Consider the following 10669-nt stretch of genomic DNA (forward strand, 5'->3'; position numbering starts at 1 on the left):
GCGAGCTGTGGACGCACCCTTGGAAATACAAGACTAAATAAACACTCTTGACTTAATTAATGATTGATTAATATATTTTAATATTATTTACTTAGGTTGAGTGATTGAAAGTATTAATTAATATTGAAGTTGAGAAAATTACAATATCACATCAAATCAAAAATATATTTATTCGTATAGGTAAACAAGTACATTTATGAACGTCAAAAAAATTAAATTAATTGTAAATTTACATTTTCTACCAGTTCGCAAGTCAAGGGCGTAGAGGGACAAGAAGAACTGACAAGAAACTTTCCGCTACTCTTTTCAATCGCCAAGTTTTTAATACAAATTGTTTGAACTGGAGCAAATCAAGCCCACAGATTAGGATCATAATTAATAAGACATTTCTTTTATACAATCTGAAACATAGGTTATCTCTTTTTACGGATAAATGAAGCTCATTACGTTCTATGGGATTATTTTAACTGAATGTGAAGCCTTCGGTCATAATAATTTTAATTCATGTTTACTATGAACAACAACTTGTATGCAGTAAAAATGCTATGGATAGTTCTCATCTCACACACTTAAAAACGGCAATACGATCTTGCAATTTTGTGTGAAGTGTGTGAGAAAATAAATAACGTAGTGGGTATGTTAAAAATAAGATGCCACGCGGTTCGATCGACGTTTTCTGTCTTACCCTACTTACCTTTTGAACCCTCAGTCGATTTGTCGCCGTGACCAAAATTGGTTATGTAATTCGTTCATGCACAGGTGCAGATTTCATATGCGCCGTATTAATCCTAAGTCCCATCCAAATCCCAAGTCTTATGAATAAGTTTGTGATATGTAAAAAAATAATTAGTGATGTAATAGTGGTAGTAGCTTCAGTACCTAAGGGTAGAAACACTTGTAATTTTTTTTTGTCTTAATGCGGAAAATGAGTCCACCAACCAACCATACCATACCATGTTTGCTAAAAAATCAAAAATAAATTTTTCGTATAGGTAACACAATGTACACGTATGAACGTCAAAAAAGAAATATATTACATTGAATGCTTCTAATTTTACATTTACTGCCAGTTCTCAAATCCAGGGTGTAGAACGGAAGAAAAGAACTGGCACTAAACTCTCCGACACTCTTTTTAATTGCCAAGTTTTTTTTTTACACAACGTTTGTAAGGAGCTGCAACCATTACACCATGTTTTATATTTTTATATCTTGAGTAAAAAGAATAAAATAGGCTAACAAGATATATGAACTCTTCTTCTTAATTATAACTAAAAGTTATATTTTCCAAAAGTGGATTTTATTTTAATGACGGAAGATTGTATTTAATAATAACTCATAAATTACAAACATTTGTTATGGTAGGTAATCCTAATACAACAAGTTTTAAACAATGCACTAAACTCCTTGGCGTCGCCGACAGCCAAAGACTATATAACCACTTGACTGCGCATACGGTTCCCCGACGCTCGAAAACTATTAGTATTTTGTCGCCTATGTGTAGGCTGCGGTACAAGTAACCATTTTAGTTGTGTCCAGGCGTTTGACCTGTGTGCACGATAAATTTTAGTTTTTAAACTTTTTATGCAATAATTATAACGCATCAAAATGCCTTCATGCGCGGTGAAATGGTGTGGGAAACATTCCAAGACATCTAGTTACAAAAAGGATGGCATAACTTTTCATCGGTAAGTAAATAGCACGATTTTTTTATTTTATTTAATATGATTATGAGCCACCGCAGGGGTCTGTTTAAAATGGTGGCTGGGTAAACGAGATGCGTCGCGCGTTGATGTCTTTTGGAAAAGTCTCGTTCTTTTATTAGACAATTCTAATGCGTCTATCCCTTTCTTTCCCTTTGTACGTATATCGCATTAATATCGTAAAAATTAGTGCTGTTACCTTTAATAGCTAAAAGTCGATATCGAAAATAATAATAAAAAAACAATTTACATACTATGATAAAAATAGAGATCATAGATAGGAGATCTACTTTTTACCGACTATTTTTGATAATTATATATAATATTCCATTAGTTGTTATTTTTTTTATAATAATAATATTTATTTGCAAGAAAAAGATACAATAATGATTTGGTGGTACAATCTAATGTTCGCATATTCTTATACACATACAATGGCGTGCATTTTGTGTAATTATTGTTCACTTTGTAGTTTTTGAGGGCGGTACGGTGGTCTTTGATGTTAAAAAGGTTTTTTCATCTGTGTGTTTGGCATATGTTTTAATTTTAGATTTCCGAAGATACCGGAACTAAAAGAAAAGTGGATAGAGAAAGTTAATAGGGAGAATTGGTTTCCAACAAAGTACAGCGCTGTATGTTCAAGGCACTTCACTCCCGATTGTTTTGAATATTTAAAACAACGCCGCCGTCTGTTTAGTTCAGCGATACCAACGATGTTTTTGCCTATTTTGGTATGTTTTGTTTTTATTGATATAATGTTGGTTGGGAAAAGTGAAATCATGTATATAAAAAACATTATTTCTTTACAGGCTTCACCAAATAGTATAACTGACTCTAATGCTAATGTACCTGTGCCTTCGCATCACAATATCGCCGCCGTAAGTTAAATTGTTTCGACGATAAGTCCATGGGTAAATTTTTTATGTAATTGAGTTTATTAATACCCGACATTTTTAATTACAGAGTTCATTATCGAATAAACAAGTGCATGTTGAAGCTAATACATCAACTGAAGACCAGACTCCTTTGCATGAAATTTCTGTAAGCTTCATTTTTACATTCTTCTTAACAAAATACTTCTGCAAAATTCAATATAAATTTTTCTCATTACCTCTTTCTTTTCTTATATATTATTATTTTGCAGAGCTCAACAAAAAGTAACAAAGAAATAGACCCAGTGATTGTAGACCTGACTCCACGTAAACGCAAAATGAAACGACACATAGACCATCTTATATATTCTCTTAGTAAAAAAAAGAAAGAGGTTAAGAGGCTTCAAGATAAAAACAGATTATTGGCAAAAAAAGAATGCGAATCTAAAAGAAATTTTGAATATTTTGACTAAAAAATCTTATATTACTCAAGAAAATGAAGACATTTTAAGTCGCATAGGTGTACAAAACCAAGAAATTGTTAAACGCCAAATATTAAAATCAAAAACAGGACATATACCCAAAATTAAATACTCACCGGAATTACGAGCATTTTCCTTAACATTGCATTTTTATTCTCCGAAAGCGTATAATTTCGTTAGACAAAGTTTCAGCACATGTTTACCTGCTACAAGTACTCTGAGAAGTTGGTATCAATCCATTGACGGTAAACCCGGATTTACAAAGGAGGCAATAGATACTATCAAAATGAAAGCCAGAGAATCCAAGAACAAAATTTTCGCCACTATCATATTCGATGAAATGGCAATCAGAAGCGGTGTTGAATATCATCCTCAAGGCAGAAGGTACTATGGCCACGTGAGTTTTGGCGCTAGTTTACAAACGGATTGTCAAGACGAAGCTAAAGAAGCCCTTGTTTTCTTGCTGGTGCCAATAAATGCATCTTGGAAAATTCCAATAGGATATTTTTTAATAAATGGAATTAATGCAGAACAAAAAGCCGCTCTTCTAACAGAGGCGATTCATTTGGTAGAAGAGGCTGGTGTAAACGTCAAAGCCATTACATTTGACGGCTGCCCAGCAAATATTACTATGGCTAAAAAGTTAGGCTGTTCGTTTGAAGTTAATCAAATAAAGTCCACTTTTAAAAATCCTTGCAATGCTTCAAACATAGCGGTGTTTTTAGATCCGGCACATATGATCAAGTTAGTACGAAATGCATTTGAGTTTTATAGGAATTTGAAGGACGAACAAGGCAAAATTATATCGTGGGAATATCTCGTTAAATTACATAACCTACAAACAGCGGAAAAATTTCATCTAGGCAATCGACTACGGGCTGCTCATATATTTTTTAAAACTAAAATTATGAAGGTAAGCTTAGCAACCCAAATTTTTAGTAAGAGTGTACAGATGCACTCAAATTTTGTAAAGATAAGCTTAATTTATATGACTTTCAAGAAGTCACACCCACAACACAGTTTCTGGACATGATGAATGACCTTTTTGATATTCTGGACTCGCACACCCATGGATATGATTTAAAACGAGCAGTCAATTCAGAAAACGCTGAGAATGTTATATTTAAATTAAAGACAGCCAGAGATGCTATACTTAATATGACCGCAGACATAATTATACGAAAACTAAAACAGGAAGTTCAACTCGTTAAATCACCTCGATATACCGGATTCATAGGATTTTGTGTGTGTATAGAAAGTGCCATTGCTCTCATCCAAGACTTGATCCTGAACTCAGAGTGCACCTTAAAATATCTTCCTCTACATAAAATAAGCCAGGACCACTTGGAACACTTGTTTGGAAGTATAAGGTGCCATGGTGGATCAAACAACAATCCTAGTGCTAGGGTATTTGAAAGCATATACAAGAAGCTCCTGACCTATGCGCAAATAAAAAATAGTGGTAGTGGCAACTGCAGCGCTATTGGTCAAATGTCAATTTTGCAATGCACTTCTGCAATTAACCGCATTAATATTACTACAAGGTACAAAGACCAAAACATAGATCTTGAGACTGAGAGCTTAGATTTTTCAAGCCTTGAAATATTGTTGCCTAATTCTGAATTCGGTGAAAAAGTAGTTGAATATATGGCCGGCTACGTTGTCCATGCTCTGATAAAGCAAATAAAATGCCAAACTTGCATTGGGGCGCTGATTGGTGTACCAAATCAAAACGCGTTACAATTTCAAAAGGACACTAAAAATAAGTTATTGTATGGATCAATCACAGTAATAGAAATTTGTCGTCGTTGTGAAATTTATATTAAGAGGGCGATCAACGAGAGTGGTTCGAAAGTGCTGTCTTCGAAATATAATACCGATTTTTTTATAAGATCGGTTTTGAAATCTCTGATTGGGTATAATTTATTCCCGGATATTAATTTTCATCAATTTGAAATAGAATCAACAAATCATTTAATTGAATTAGCTAGATGCATAATTCAGAAATATGTAGACGCTCGTTTATCTTTTTTTACAAAGAACAACAGGGATCCTAAAACTTTAATTCGAAAAACATACACCAAATTAATTCATTTTAAAAATCAATAACAACAGAATAGTTACTTGTTTTTTTATTTTGTAATTGATTGATTATGATTAAATATTATTTCTATGATTTTGATTGAGTATTTTTATTTAAATTTGGTTGATAAAGGTAATCAATTTTTATCGATATCGCCTATTTTCCCTTAATGAAGTAGAGCAGCCCTAGCGATAGGCAATACTACGCAACTTGACCTTGAACTGGCCAATTGCAGTCGCGCATTCTCCTTCGTCCCCCGGCCCGCAGTAGTGAGTCGTGTGCTTAGAAGAAATCGGCCTATACGCTCTCTAGTGGTTATATTCTCTATGCCGACAGCCATAAGTCCTGTTACAAATGCAAATGCGTTTTGTTTAATGAAGTACTGTAATATTATTAAAAATATTCCTACGTATTTATTATTCCGACGTGTTTGGCCACGCATTTATGTATTAACGCACTGTTTCCAAGGGAATTTCGCCAGTGGTTGCTACAAATATTTTTCAGATACTCAATGTCGCCGTGTCGTTTAGAGCAGACCATAATTTGAAGTCTAAAAGGTTGAGGTCTGCTGGGCTTGATGATGGCCAGTCTTCAGTTCTTTTAAAGTCCGGAACCGGAAGGGTTTCGACGAATTCTGGCTTTAACAGCATTAATAACCTTTGTAATTCTAACAGCACGCGGCCGCCCTTATCTTTTCTGGTCTTTGACAGACGAAGTGAAGTTTGAAGTCCATTTATATTACTAAGTATATACGAACATACGGCTGCTATCAAGCAGTCAGTTGAAGTGTCAGGTATATGACCGACAACCCACTTTGTTAGTAGCAAAAAGGCTACAGGCGTGCGAGCGAATGAAAAATCAGGACGGCCTGACGGGGATCGAGGCCCGAAATAACCGGTATCGTCTAAAAAAAACTGGGCAAACAATTAACCTGTACCTATGCTCCTGGTCTCACCACTGACTGTTAATATGGAGCCATCCCTGCTTATTGCTTACTCCCTGATCTGCAAGGGATAAGTATCAAACATAACGAAACCATCCGTAAAGTATCGCCTTCGGAATTAGGTTTCTAATTTTGGCGTTTGCCAATAGAGGGGATGTCCATACAAAATCGGCGCTGTATACTGTCTTAATATTCATATCATCATATTAGAGAGCGTATACGTAATCATACGTAAGTATTCATACGACTAGTTCAGACCATAATGATAACTAGAAAATACATTCATAACCTAATTCATTCTAAATATGTTATGATTTAAACACTAACAAACTTAGAGAAAATATTTATATCCCGTAGGTATCTCGTCCGTCTATGCGCGATGTTACCATTTCTGATTGTCGTCTAGTGGGTGCATTTACTATGCTGTTTAATTTATCGACTAATTTTATTCCGAATTGATTTTTTGGTACCCCTCTTATTAATAAAAAATTCATATTACACCCATGCATTATAAAAAAAAATATAACGACTTTTGCGGCCCGGTTCTATATTATAAATTTGAAATGTAATATTACTAGCTGAACGCAAAGTAGTATTTCGTTTTATTTCAAAATTATCGTTTATTAAGTTAGCTTAGTTTGCTTACTATTGTTAATAATAAAGAGGGTACAGTAAGTTATTATTAGTTTAGGCGATAAAGTTTAAAGTAATTGGTTCATGGTTCTAAAACAAATTTGTGTATTGATTGACATCAATAAATATGGGGTCTATTTTTTATATTACGAAATGTTAAATAACGTATTATGAAATATTTTTGATGATTTTAAGGAAGAGTTGGTTGTGAGCTGTTTGTTTAAATATTAAATAAATAATTGTACAATTTAATTAAAAATATCAAACCGAAATGTAATAAGAGCCGATTTATGGTAGCAAAATATTTAGTGCATAATCTGTATGCAAGACCATGTTACTATCATTTGAAGTAAATTTACTTGAAATTGTGTTTTTTTAAGGAAATGAAAAAAATAGGTATTATAAGGCACTTAGCATTTGCCATTTTGGCTATTCATGTATTTGGGATATCTTGGGAAGGTCAATTATGAATAAATAACGCTAGACTAGTCCTTTTGATTAGGTATTTACGTACCTTGGGGCTTTCGGCAAATGTGACGTTGGCTTGTGATCTGCATGCTCTACTTGACTAGTAAATAACTACTGAAATATGCTGTGGAATATAAGGGGTTAGATTTTTACTTACATTCTACTTTAAAGAACGAAGAACGGCCTTTAAAAGGGGTATACTTCTTTTTGGATGACATTCATTCTAGGCCAGTGATTACTTTGTGGTTGCATTTTGTGGCATGTCTTAGTCTTTTGTAAATTCAAATGAAACCTCCCCCCATGCTATTCAACATTGAAAATTTTTACACACTTAACAATTTTAAATGATAGGTTTTAGGAAGAAATTAGAATTAAATTGTTAATAAACAGTATGTAATTTTTCAAAATATATAAGGTTAAGACTAGAATAACTTTATTTCTCATAAGAATTGCTTACTGAGAAACAATATAAACTATGATTAATAATTATTAGAGCGCACAGATGTAGGTACGTTTATAACATTACAAAACAAAACAGCAACAAAAATGTAGCTAGACATAATAAGAAAATGAAATTTAATTTCTCAGTAAATGTTTGAAGACCCTCTTACCAAAATAGAATTGCCGTAAGAAAGAAAGCACTAAAAATACTGTTCTACACTGTAAATTACTGACTTCAAAGCTAGTTCTTATAATGTTTATTGTAGTAGGAGATCATATTGTATGTATATTGTAACAGTTGTAGTAGCAAATCAATAAAGCTTTTTTTAAAGAGTAGGAAAGTGCCAAAAGCTTACCATACAATTGTATAAAGTACAGTTTACTCCGAGGTTTTTTCTAGACGTAATGTTATTACATCATTCCTAACCGTATGTTTTCCTAACACATGTCAGTCCCTGAATATTTGAGTAGGAGCATATCTCACGCAAATTGAGTTAGGTGGCAAATGCGACACTACACCCATTCTTAGCATGCGTGATGAGTTATGTATGTACCGTAAACACACTAAAACCCAAACAAGGTATTTTACACAATACAAAATAATCAGTGGATACAACCTTTCTAAGTTTCTCAGATTTCTGAATCAGTTTTATAACCAAACCATGTGATCAGCCTGGTCAGGTGCCTGAGTCACGCCATCGACTTTTTGCGTCTAACACATGTCGGCTTCCTCACAATGGTTTCCTTCGCCGTTTCAGCTAATGTTTATTGTCTATTGGTGCACAGCTGGGGATCAAACCAACAACTCAGGGATAATAATCGAACGCTTAAGCCACTCAGCGAGATATAGAGTAAAACATAGTATATTTATTGTCTACCTACTCAATCAAAACATATCACAAACGATAAGTTTGTGTTTAACTGGTAAACACAGAAGCTCTGAAGCTAAGCAAACCAGACTTAAGGGTGGCCGAATCAATAGGTTAAATTGCAGTGCAGTTAGTTGAGTGCAAATGACTTACCCAAAGCCGTTTATGGCCTAGCAAGATTTTCTTAAAATTATTGGATATACATTTTTTTTCTTGTTAAGGTCGATGATATTTAATATCTTTGGAGACTCGTATACGTAATACGTATGGAATATTTCTGGCCTTTTTCTCTGAAAAAATCTATATATGACTAGTCCAGTCAAAGACTAATGCGATTCGTACTTTCGCTTGACGTCTTTTGTTTTTCTCATACCTACTACTAGACCAGCAAATGGCTCACCTAATGAGTAAATGAGTGTATTTCCATAATAGTCTAAGCAATTCATTTTCTTTTCTATTACATTTTAATTATTACTATGTAGGTTCTGAAATTGTATGTATGATTGCTATGATTACTAATAAATGTTAAGCATAAATTTAATATAGACAGTAGTATAACGAAGCCAAATTAATATAACCAGTTATCAGTTTACCTTTTACACCACAACGTGGAAGGAAGATCTTAAAGTAGCAAGACTAGACAGGAAATTGCTCGGATGGTGGTCGTCGTGCACTCACTTCGTTTATTGTTTGATACCTAATAGTTCTTCTATTACCTACCCTGGTGGTAGGTAATAGAAGCCTTTACAAAGTGTGCAAAAAAGTGTAAAAAAAATGGTAAGAAGGCATAGAAATTGAGTTTTAGCCCAAGGTCGATCTTATTTTATTTATTCATTTATTTAATATAACGCACAAATATAGAGTATTTTTAATGTTTTACCAATATAATACGAATATAAATATTTAAAACAGAGAGATATAAAATTAATAAAAATTTATAAAGTTTGGTTCTTGGCGATTTTTATTCGTTGAACAAGGAAGGTGTAGGGGTCAGAAATGCGGTCACCATCTATCAGGTACCAGCTGTCCAAGAGTACTCCAAGGGTAATAAATTCAAATTTGAAAGAAAGACTAATAATGAACAACAAAAATATTATTGTTGTTTGTTGCTTGCCGGCTTTTGCGACCGCGCCAGCTTCTGTGCTTGTAAAGTGATGAGCATCGATCATCCCTGAAGTATCGTTCTCGGAATTAGAAACTACAATAGACCGTATGTTCCCAAATAACCGCGCCGGGGCCTGGCGGCGTGAACTTTGTACTCTAGTCCTCTCCTCGGCGCTGGTCTCGATCTTGACGTGTGATTTCATTGTCTCCTCATAGAATGATTGAGAAAAGTCTACTTCCAATCGTCATGGAAGACTCTCGAGATAGCTTTGCACCATCCTCAGCGTATCGCCCAATAATACTGCTAAATGAAGCTCGATCGGATCATTACCGGTCGTATTTTCAAGTAAGGTAGAAACTGTAGGCCCTGACATACCTGCATAAACACGCCAAAAGGCGATCGATCTATGGGCATCGTTAGACGTCCCCGACGCTTTCACCACCCTGTCCTGAGAAAATATCCAGGAAGGCATTAAATCTCACGGGCCTCCGGAGTATGTACTCCAAAAGTTCATTGCATCGTAGTTCGGTTTCACCATATAGGTGAGACGGGGCTTCCACACAAGGGATGCTCCAATACCAAAGCCGATCCCATCCTCCAAGAGATCAAAGACATCCCACCTGCAAACTAGTGTTTATTTGTTTGTGTAAGTATGAGTACACATAAAAATTTTTTTTAAATTTATACTTTTTTTTATATAACTGGGGTCAAACCGGCAGACGGCTCATCTGATGTTAAGTGATACAGCCGCCCATGGACACTCTCAATGCCAAAGGGCTCGCAAGTGCGTTGCTGGCCTTTTAATATTGGTGGTCGCTCTTTTTTGGAAGGACCCGTAGTCGAATTGGTTCGGAAATACTTCAGTTCTACTAAGTAAATTCTATTAAAATACTTTTAAAAATATAATAACTAACATAGTAAAAAATGTATTAAGATAATCTTATTAATTACATTTATAATAAGCAGCAGTTTCCAGAAAAGAAGATAACAATATTTGTTTGTTTGATGGCAAATTTAAGATCATATCTAATATCAAAACAACAATCTTAAGAATAATAAAATGGGTGGTAAAA

General features: G+C 34.3%; 1 protein-coding gene across 1 annotated transcript; it reads left to right on the forward strand.

Annotated features, from left to right (window-relative positions):
• The first annotated feature begins 1427 nt into the window (after window positions 1-1427).
• Window positions 1428-3420, forward strand: LOC123689614 (THAP domain-containing protein 1-like). The gene is made up of 5 exons (XM_045630620.1): window positions 1428-1685; window positions 2251-2431; window positions 2510-2578; window positions 2664-2741; window positions 2845-3420. The coding sequence occupies exons 1-5, from the start codon at window positions 1606-1608 to the stop codon at window positions 3043-3045; spliced, it is 609 nt and encodes a 202-aa protein (XP_045486576.1). The 5' UTR covers window positions 1428-1605; the 3' UTR covers window positions 3046-3420.
• The last annotated feature ends 7249 nt before the right edge of the window (window positions 3421-10669 follow it).

The sequence above is a fragment of the Pieris rapae genome, chromosome 1 (assembly GCF_905147795.1).
Source record: "Pieris rapae chromosome 1, ilPieRapa1.1, whole genome shotgun sequence".
NCBI classification, from domain to species: domain Eukaryota; kingdom Metazoa; phylum Arthropoda; class Insecta; order Lepidoptera; family Pieridae; genus Pieris; species Pieris rapae.

Coding starts and splice junctions, on each gene's coding strand:
- LOC123689614 (XM_045630620.1), top strand. CDS start 1,606: ATGCCTTCATGCGCGGTGAAATGGTGTGGGAAACATTCCAAGACATCT. Junction 1,686..2,250: donor GATGGCATAACTTTTCATCG/GTAAGTAAATAG, acceptor TTTTAATTTTAG/ATTTCCGAAGATACCGGAAC. Junction 2,742..2,844: donor CTCCTTTGCATGAAATTTCT/GTAAGCTTCATT, acceptor ATTATTTTGCAG/AGCTCAACAAAAAGTAACAA.